Source organism: Dendrobium catenatum, unplaced genomic scaffold (assembly GCF_001605985.2).
Source record: "Dendrobium catenatum unplaced genomic scaffold, ASM160598v2 fragScaff_scaffold_370, whole genome shotgun sequence".
Classification (NCBI taxonomy): Eukaryota; Viridiplantae; Streptophyta; class Magnoliopsida; order Asparagales; family Orchidaceae; genus Dendrobium; species Dendrobium catenatum.
In genome coordinates, this window is record NW_021318832.1 from 5,710,257 (window position 1) to 5,721,287 (window position 11,031).

Below are 11,031 nucleotides of genomic sequence, written 5' to 3' on the forward strand. Positions count from 1 at the left end.
ACGTTGTGTGCGCGCTCAAGGGGACCAAGAGGACAAGTAATCTCTTGACATTTTTATATTAATGAAAAACTGAAGAAAAAAATAACAGCCGAAAGAAAAAATAAAAAATGAAACAAAAAGACGAGAAAGTAGAAGAAACAAATAAAGAAAAATAAAGGGAAATTCGAATGAATATTTCAAGTATTCTCGAATCATTTCCCAGTTTTATAATTTGAAAAATAGAAATATAATGGCCAGGTAGAGCTCTTCGAACGAGAATAAAAACCTGATCCTCCACATAATAATAGCAGAGTCAACATGACTTGCATCCTAATGGTAGTTTAAACTAAAATAACAAACAAAAGTCTTAAACAAAATTCTAGGCTACCCTACTTATAGAGCGATATCATATATCCAAATATTTTCATTTGATCATCAACATGCAAAGAGAGAAGTCGACGAGATCTATGTCCCTACAACTCTCAAAATTATCAAAGTTCTAAAACAAAATTATGTGGGTTACGGTGTCTAAATGAGAAAATTGTTAGTACCAATCTTTAGGTCTGATCCTCCACATGTCAAAGGCTAGTCAACATGACCTCCAACCTTAAAAATTATTCATGTGACAAAAGAATGATCATAAGTTTTCATGAGGTCTAATCAAACAAGTTCACATCATGCTGACTAGGGATCAAACATCCAAACTCAATTCTCACTAAAATGTTTTAAATACATTTGCATAAGAACTTTAATGCTTCATTCGAAGAAATTTCATTTAAAATTAAAATTCTTATGGTTACCATGCCTATAAGGCGGGGTTATAATCTCAATCGTCAACATAGATCCAATAGATGCCATAGTAGAATTGACAAGTCTCATGTCTAAACTATCATTCACTCAACAAAAGAGTGATCATAAAATATTTAGCCCTTGTTCAACCTAACAAATTTGTCACATCACGGGCTAGGAATCAAATACTCAAATCACAACAAGTCCTATTATAATATTTTGTTTTAGATTTGCAAAAGACCTTCGATGCATTTTTCAAGCAACATTCACTTAGCAAAGTTGTCATGATAACAAGTCTTGAGACAATCCTTTTTATATAGGGGTAAAGTTGATGTGGTTTATAATATAATAAATGACAAAATGAATTCCAATGCTACACAAATTCTCAAACCTGGTCCACCTCAAGCATAATAGATATAATTCAAAGTATCAAGAATCACAATATTACTATAATAAGCGTGATTATTGCACCTCGATGAAGCACCCAATTGCAAATCAAATACGAAGTTTGATGCTTCAAGTATCTCTTTGATTGGCGTAGTTACCATGCATTATAATTGGAGGGGTTCATTGCAAAAATCAAGCTCATATTATACAGATAAATGATTTAGACATTTTCCCCCGATAATGAAAGTTTTGATATCAAACCTCAATTGGAGGAAATTTTCATCATAAAAATGCAATCAAATTTTAAGATAACTTGCCTCAGGCTCCCTTCTTGATGATGATGCATATAAAAAAAACAAAATCCCAATTAAAGGTAACTCCATCTTTATTCTTTCCACCAACTAAAATATATAAAAATAAGAAGTGCTCTAAGTAGTGACTAATAGTTTCAAGCATAGAGAAACTACCCATTCATCCATAACATTAGTATTCTAAGGATGAATAACTTATGTTTTACCAACATCACAACAATCAAATATCACATCAAGTGAATTCATATAATTACACTCAAAAATATCAAGAGTAAGGTATGTGATGCAACAAAAAACACAAGTATTGCAAGCTCAAGTCAATACTATTATAAAAATGGACACCACCCTACAACTTTAAATAAAAAGGACACAACACCTTACAATAAAACACTACTCAACGACACCTTACAACTTATATATATTTTAGAGAAGAAAGATGCAAATGGAAGTGATAACCGTGGAGAGAAGTAGGTAGGTCCAAGAAGAAGTAGAAGAATTAGAGTAGATGAATATAGCTCGCAAGCTAGATAACCCGTAGGTTATACATTCCAAATATTTTTACACCAAAAACCTCACTTTTTCAATAGCAGCAAACAGCCCTATATATAGGGAAAAAGGAATCCAAACAGCCCCCCAAAAGGTGCCACCCCAAGCCTCTAATGGAAGCAGCCAAAGCATGGGGAATACCTAAGAGAGAGACACGGTCAGCCCAAAAACCAAACAACCAGAAAACCAACAGCCAGCCAAGAATCCGAATAGCCAAAACATAGGAAATTCCCAAGAGAGAGGCACAACCAGCCAAGGAACCAAACAGCCAGAAAACCAACAGCCACCTCAGGATCCAAACAGCCAAGAAAAACCAATCAGCCAAAATAACAAAATACCAAGTAGCTAAGGGAAAATGGGCCAAGCCCAATAGAAGAATTTAAGCCCAACAACAAATGCCCAAAAACCAAAGAAAGCTAGCAAACCAAAGGAACAGCTTTTAAGAATTACAAATCAACATGGGGAACACCAATAGGTGAGTTTTGCCTACATCAATTCTCCCCATGTGGAGAATTCTCATCTCCTGATGAAATCGACTTTAAACTTCCAAGATGCTCCAAAGGCATCACTTCTGCTTCCTGAATTAACATGTTATACTTTCTTTTGATGATCTCCTTTTCTCATTCAAATTTGGACAAAAGTTGAAGCTTCTTAGAATCGCATTTCTCGGCACATAATTGCAGTTGTCTTTGAATCTTGAGAAGCTCGATCTGTAGAGGATTAGAAGAATATGCACGAGGAACCCATTTTGTTGTAGAAAGATTATCCTCAGGAATCCAAGGCATAGCTAGATGACTTTCTTGATTACCTTCAACTTGTTGTTTGTTTTTATTTTCTTTTTTTTTATAAAAGAAAGTAAGACACTCACAACAACCTAGACGCTCTGATATCAAATTGATGTAACAAAAAATACAAGTATTGCAAGCTCAAGTCAATACTATTATAAAAATGGATACCACCCTACAACTTCAAATAATAAAGACAACACCTTACAATAAAACACGACTCAATGACACCTTACAACTTATATATATTTTAGAGAAGAAAGATACAAATGGAAAGGATAACCATGGAGAGAAGAAGTAGATAGAAGTTCAAGACAAAGTAGAAGAATTAGGGTAGAGGAAGATAGCTCGCAAGCTAGATAACCCGTAGGTTATACATTCCAAATATTTTCACACCAAAAACCTCATTTTTTCAACAGCAGCAAACAGCCCTATATATACGGAAAAAGGAATCCAAACATCCCCACAAAAGGTGCCACCCCAAGCCTCCAATGGAAGCAGCCAAAGCATGGGGAATACTTAAGAGAGAGGCACGGCCAGCACATGAACCAAACAGCCGGAAAACCAACTAGCCCAGAATCCGAACAGCCAAAACATAGGAAATTCCCAAGAGAGGCATAACCAGCCCAGGAACCAAACAGCCAGAAAACCAACAGCCGGCCCAGGATCCAAATAGCCAAGAAAAACCCATCAGCCAAAATAACAAAACACCAAGCAGCCAATGGAAAATGGGTCAAGCCCAATATGAGAATTTCAGCACAACAACAAATGCCCAAAAACCAAAAAAAAAGCTAGCAAACCAAAGGAACGGCTTTTGGGAATTACAAATCAGCATGTGGAACACCAATAGGCAAGTTTTGCCTATATCAATATGGCACTAGGTTTGTGCATTTGATCAGTTTGAATGATTTGATTTATGAAATAACTAAACAAATGGGCTATTCAAATCATTATGGATGGAATTGACAAAGAAATTGTCCTTTTTGTAATGCCGCATCCCCCCTCCTCTTTTATTTAGGATGATTTTTTTTTTTTTTTTGGGGGGGGAGGGGGGGCGCGGCGGCGGATGGCTGTTGTCTAGTGGATGTTTGATTTTTGTGGTTCCCCTTGCTGTGGTTGTTCAGCTTCTGCTCCTTGGTTGTCCTGGTTCCTTTGCTTTAGGATGTTCGGTTCCTGCTCCCTGCTGTCCAGGTTTCCCTTGCTTTGGGTTGTTCGGTTCCTGCTCCCTGTTGTCCCGGTTTCCCTTGCTTTGGGTTGTTCAGTTCTTGCTCCTTGGCTTTCTCGGTTCCCTTTTTTGTGGCTGTTCGGGTGGGGGGTTAACCGTGCCTTTATTGTTGTTTTCTCTCCTCTTTTGGTTTGCTGTTGTGGGAGGCTGAGCATGGTTGTTGGCCTCCTTTTCTTTTCTATTTATAGGGTTATTTTGTGGCTATTTTAGGAGAGGAAAAATGTGCTGATTTTTGGATAAAGATAACCTGTGGGTTTTATTCTAGCTTGCGAGCTAGCTTCGTTTCCCTTTCTCCTCTGCTATTTCGTCTAGGATTTTCTACATATTTCTTCTCTCCGCAGTTATTCCTTCCATTGTATCTTTCTTCTAAAAAACTTCGAAAGGTTGTAAGTTTGTCATGTTTATGCTTAAAGAAGACATTTAGTTTTTGCAATCCTAGAATTTGTATTTGTATTATTTTGGTTGCATTAACAACTGTACCAAGAGAGTTGTCAACATCTAAAAATGAGAGATTCGCTAACTTCTCAAAGTCACAGCTATAGAGGTGACAACAATGCTGATGTCACCACTAATTCCATAGGAGAAGCGAAGGAAACTTATTATGGTGATCAAACTAATTTTGAGAGATCGGTTGAACTGCCAACTTTGAAGTTGTTCATTGTAGAAGCTTCGGTTTCATCAAGTAAGGACTTATTACACTTTAAGAAATGATACTCAACCTTCAAGCCAACTTGAAGCTTGAGAAATCAAAGACGGTTGAGAGAATTATTGAACTTCAACATTTAGGAAAAACTGAGAAATTCATTTGAGTGGCTTGTCATAGAAAATTATTGTTATCTCTAATCATCTTGTTTTTGTTTCAAATGAAGTCTTCATGGAAATTAAGCAAGAAGTGAATAAATTGAGGGATGAAGTTGTCCTTTTAAGGAAGCTCATCATGTCTCCTAAACTAAGTCAATTTGTTGGAAAAGTCTAGTTATCTCTTCTTCACCTAATTGTGAAATGATTTCTAGAGATCCCGTCAAACAAGCTCTACTAGAAAGAGTTATGTCATCGCTTATATCCGAATTTAAGAATTCGCCAATGTATTCAAGTTGTCCTCCAACAAGCTAGTTGCTTTTATATATTTTATTATTTTTCCTTGCAAAATAAGAAGTTGATTTCTTTTAGAAATTTGCAATTTTTCTTTTAATGAGTTTTTTTTTAAATGAAAATTCTTTTTGGGTGAATCTTGTTGACATTTTATTTAATCATTTTATTTTATGAAATGATAATTGTGTTGTTATAAGCAATGGCGAGTTCTTTGAAAATACATCACTTCAAGTCTCAATGTAATTGATGATTTTTCAAGATATTTGGTTTTTATACTTTGAATAAACCTAGATGATGTCGCTGGGGATTAGATTACACGGCTTTCTAGGTCCCTTCGAATCCTATAAATACCCCCCTCTATATTTAGTTGTTTCTTTACGTTCCCTCTTTATTTTGCTTTCAAGCTACTTCTCATTCTTCATAGTCATAATGTAGGCTCTTCTTGCTTGCCTAACGAATGTCTCAAAGGTAGATTATAACTTCAATTCGTTGGTCACCAAGTATAATATGAAGTAGATATGATGAGAATTTAGCCTTGATGGCAACTTCACAATAGGAGTTGTTGAATATGATGAGTTTCCAAACTCACTAAAGGAGTACAAGACGTGTTTCTATCAAGATAAGTCCTAACTTGGTCTACGACCTTCCTTCTTTCATGTAGTGGTAAAGATCCTGAACTAACATTGATTGGTTCCCTCTTAGGCGATGTTGAACGCCTTTGCGAGTATGATTTCTTTTGTTTTTTTCCTAAGAAAATAAAAAGTGAGTTGGAGCTTAAGCCATTTTAGATTTATGTTTACAATAAAATCCTTCAAAAAAGATGTTATACTTTTCTTTAAAGTATATTAAAATTTTAGGTTTAGAAAATAAAATTTAGGACTTTTAAGATGAGATATTTCTTTGTGAAGTCAGCAAAAGGGTGGTCAATTAAAACTAAGCTGAGTATAATTCTAAGGAATAACCTTAATTAAGGCACAATATCTTTTATTACAAGATGTCAAGTTGAAATTCATGAAATCATCAATTAGATTGTGTCTATTACAATACAAATGGCTCTATTGAATAAGTCATCATTCTCAAATACTCCTAAAATATTAGGTTATCGAGTAAGTCTTTATTTGAAATCCTTATGAACTTCATTTCTTCTTTCAATTACTTTGTCATTTATTTTCCTTTATGTAATTTTTTAAATTTATGGAGATATTCTCATTGTTGCCAACTTAGATGAAGCACCGAAAGAATGTATAAAGTACTTCCTAAATGACATATTGTATGAGGCACATGACTTGCCTTCTGAGAAAATAGAAGGTGAGTTATTTTGAATGAGGAGTAGAAACCGAGAAAGATAACGCTAAGCCAAGTTCTCAACAGAGGTTTAAGAAGATGTTCATGCATCTACTAGAGAATCTACACCACCAACTAGCTTGTCAAGCAAAAGACAAAGAAATATTGTGGAGAATTTCCCAAGAAAGATAACTTGAGGAGTTTTAAGAAGAAATTCGAGGAAGATGTGAAGACTTCAAAGACTTTGAATGATAAGTTGCATGCCAAGCTTCATAGTCAGATCGATGTTTTCAAGTCTATTATGGTCAACTCTAAGTTTTCTAAGAAAGGCCTCACTCATTATTTACTGTCTCTTCAAACTATGAATGTCAAGTTAGAGGAGTCTCTAAATGAATTGCAAGAAGTCCTCACAAGTATCCAAAGTCTCTATTACTGATGAGCTTATTGATTCTAAAGACAAACGGACCAAGATTAAGAGTAAGTATCATGAATGAGTCGTTTTCTGCCCGGATGTTCTAAAGAAACATAGCGCCATCAACCACATTTTGCAAGACTTAAGTTTCTTCTATTTTCAAGCACTAAATATGTTGAGATTCTTTAACACTATGTAACTTTTTGGTTTTATGTCTGATTTGTAATTTTTAATTTCTTTAAAAAAAATTCTAGCTTCAATTCATTGTCTTTATTTTGTGCGCCTCTTAATAAATCCTAGAATGTAATAATAAATCAATAAAAATTTTGTAAATAAGTGAACTTCAAAGATATAAAATAAGTAAAGTTTCCTCTTATCAAATTTGTCGAGTTAATGTAATCATCGAGTAGATAACTGAATGTCAGGTAAATGATAGAAATGTCAAGTAAATGATCAAATTATTGAATTGATTTAATTGTCGAGTAAATTATAGAATGATATTTTATATTATTGATAAGTCTTATCTAACCTTAATTCTTTTATGTATTTTTGAGAAGTCGTCAACTTGGATGAGCATCCCCTTGTACTGAGCTTTTATCTTCACAAAGTTATTCATCTCCAGACTCTCTACTGTATTACAAAGATGTTGGTAATAATTTGTTTCATGGTCATGATCTTTATGGATAGACTAGTATTTTGATGTTTTATGAATGAGGTTGCACATATTGTGTACATAGCCAACGGAAGTATTCATTATCTTTAATTATGTTCACCAATCCTCCATATAATACTCAATAAGGAGTATAAGTAGGATATTTATTAGTTATTGGCAACTTATCTCTGCTACAAGGGTGGTAAGTCGGTGATTTCCTATGCTCAATTCTCATGATGTGATTGTTGGTTGTTACAGCAAGTTCCAACATCTGTTTAGTTCAAGTCCACTTGATATTTCTTTGGCCAATGTTGTGATCTTGCCAAGAATCTCAAATGAATTCTAGATGCTATCTTGAAGTTTTCTGTTCTTCAATATTTACATAACTATTGATGAATTCCAACAATTCATCCATCTACATTGGCTACTTCAAGCCCAGTGCATATCTAAATAGTCCCTCTTTGAGGCCCTAAGTAAACTCAATTATAACGACTACAGGATTCCTATCTTTGACCTCTAATATCTCCAGCTACAATCAAGCAGTAAAATTCTAAGGGACTCTTCCTTTTCTAGCATCATCTTTATCGTCTAAGAATTTTTTAGCAGCTCCTGAAGACTTGTAAATTGAATTGTTTCTTGAAATCGATAAAGGAAGAACTTCCAAATAGAAGAACAAAGAACTACTTACATGTTGAATCCTTAAAGAGTATAATGAAGAGTCGTAACTTCATAGCATTTAATGTAGACCATTAAGCTAATTTCACCATATTATTCTTTGGCTCGCCCTCTAATCGTCTATTTATAAACTTTTTTCAATGAATAACGCTATAGAAAAGTCTATATTTAGGTGATAGAAATAAAATTACATAGTAAGGATTAACAAGTGCTTGTTGTTAAATAGACTTAGTCCATAGCTACATAATTACATAGACAATGCATGTTGATGACTAAGAGCCAATTCCATGTGAAGTTGCCTTGGCAAGTTGAATCAATAACTTCTGCAACTTGGGACAACTTCCCCTAAACGGCCCTAGGGCTGAGTGGGTGACTTCAAATGATCACGATGTTAAGTTTAGAGGAAATATGTCAAATAGCTTTGGCGACTTGACCTTGCTAGTGACATTATCATATTCTTTGACAACTTCTTTTACATGGCTATTTAATTCTCTAGCCAACTTGACTTAAACTCGGCCAACTGAGATGGACCAACTTGACTTGAACTTAGTTTATTTTGATCAGCTAGATCATGAAAACCTGGCCTGAGCAAATTTGGATGTACAAAGTCCTCCCAGGAAAATGAAATCTATGGATATTGTCTCATCTAATTCCATTTTATATTTTGAAATATCAACCCATAAAAAGTCGAATATGTCAACAATTAGTGAAACTATTTTCAAACCATGAAGCAATACTAAATCCACAGATACGTTTGGTTGAAAATTTTCTGGCAGCATTTCTTACCTAAGGGAAAGACCATTTAAGATTAAAGATCAACTTGGCATGCTTATCAACTGTTTAAAAGCAGCAGTCTTTCATTCAAACGAGCATCCTCAAAACAAGTGGACTAGATGCCACAAATAAATGGACAAGAATTCCATTAAGATGAAACAGCCAGAGACGTCAGCAACCTAAACAGCAACACCGCGTTTTTTTCCCAAGTCTATGGGATTTCCACCATATTTAGTGAAATTCACTTGTATTCACTTGCCTCTTATCATTTCACAAAATTCTCAGAGGATTTAACCCACAAAAGATTTATTAAATCCGGATTTACAGTATTTACAAACTCCTACTTGAGCTGAATCCTAATCGCAGCCAAAAAACCTTTGGGGCATTTCAGATTACTCCAAATTTCATCCGAGGAAAGCTCCAGAATCCCAATAATGATACAAAAACGATTGGAATGAGAACTAACCCATCGACTTCCATGAGGAGGCCGAGCTTCCGCGAAGGCTCCGGGTCCAGGTAAGGTGACGTACACGACGAAGGTGGGAATCGCCAGGTCTTGAGGGTTTTTAATCGGATAATAGGCTCTCGAATGGAAGCAGAAGTGGAGGAGAAGAAAGGCCCCGGGATGACAGATTTGGAGACTAAAGACGTGAGTGTAGGCAAGCGCGATAAGAGGAAAGAACTCGGGATGAAGAGAGGAATGGCAGCGGCAGCGGCGGCAGCGGCGGCGGCGGCGGTCTCCATGGCGAGGTCCTCTCTCCTCGGTGTGGGGTTCTGCTTACGGGGAAGTGGAACGGGTTTGAAAGAATCTCAAGCAAATCGGGAATTTTGATTTATATGGGCCTCATATGAGGCTGGCGATTCCCTCTTTTTTTTTTTCAACGAAAATTTTATTTCGAGTAAAGATATTTTTTAGTGGTCCCATTATATATTGTATGAAAATTTACATAGAAAAGCATACCGTATCACTCACAAAAAAAAAAAAAATTTTGAATGGGGTAGCTGTCACTTTAAATGGAATGCCTAGTAACGTAACTAATTTTTCGGCGGAATCTAATAAGGTCATCCATCGGCATCGGACCCACACTTACTTTACCTCATTGAAGATACGAGGTTGTAGAAAAGAGAATTCAAACCCGGTATGGGGGTTCTCAACCGTACTTGCCCACCAACCATCCTAAGCCCCGGTGGGTATCCAATAACATTTGAAATTAATATCTCATATAAATTACATATGAAATCAAAACATAATATTTACATGCAAGCACAAATAAAAACAAAATGCAACCATATGCAGGGCCGTCATTCAACTCATGTGTTATCAGTCTTTAAAAAAAATGATGCAAAACAAAAATTAAGAAAAACAAAAAAATAAAGCTCTCATGAACTCCTCTCCAAAAACAATCTAGGCAATCTCTCATTTCCTCACTAGCTTGAGAACCTCTTTTGCCTTGGCCGCCCTCCTCTTATTTATGCACTCAAGCTAATTTAATTCCCTCTTCCTCCCTCTTTTACTCCTTAGCCTCTCTCTCTTTAGCCCGCAGATCGCCCAGTCACAATACTCACTATACGACCCTAGCCAGTATCCCCAGTGGTCAAGGTCTGTTGCCTAACCACTGTTAGATTGCTTGTTATGGAGCTTCATGCTACCTGTGCACCAACCTCTTTGCTTCAATCCATCTCTCTCTCTCTCTCTCTCTCTCTCTCTCTCTCTCTCTCTCTCTATTTAGCACCTCTCCATCTCATCACATGTCATATTGTTTGTAGATGAAAAGTTGATGACCCAACAAGATAAAATCCAACCACACACCAAAAGAATGTATCATATCAAAATATATAAAAAAATCCAAACTTGTTCCCATTGCAATTGAATCGATAGCAAGTACTACAAGCAAACAATATGTGATAATTTTAAACACAAAAATGAAATATTGTGCACATCTAAATAACAAAATATTAATTCAAACATTCAAATTGAGGCATGTTTTAACTTTAATGCAATGCCTAGAAAATCATGTAAATGCATCATAGGCAAGATTGGATGTTAGCATATGCTTTGATAAATGCACTAAATGCTTAAATATGATATCAAAATATTGTACTGACTACAAGGAAGATGA

The 11,031-nt window shown here is 35.5% G+C and overlaps 1 protein-coding gene across 1 annotated transcript in view; it reads right to left on the reverse strand.

Annotated features, from left to right (window-relative positions):
• Positions 1–9,720, reverse strand: part of LOC110095479 — a 58,084-nt gene extending 48,364 nt beyond the window's left edge. The window contains exon 1 of the mRNA XM_020821031.2: positions 9,378–9,720. Within this exon, the coding sequence (XP_020676690.1) occupies positions 9,378–9,655 (278 nt within the window). The 5' untranslated portion in view covers positions 9,656–9,720. The remainder of the gene's footprint in view (positions 1–9,377) is intronic.
• Positions 9,721–11,031: the final 1,311 nt, after the last annotated feature.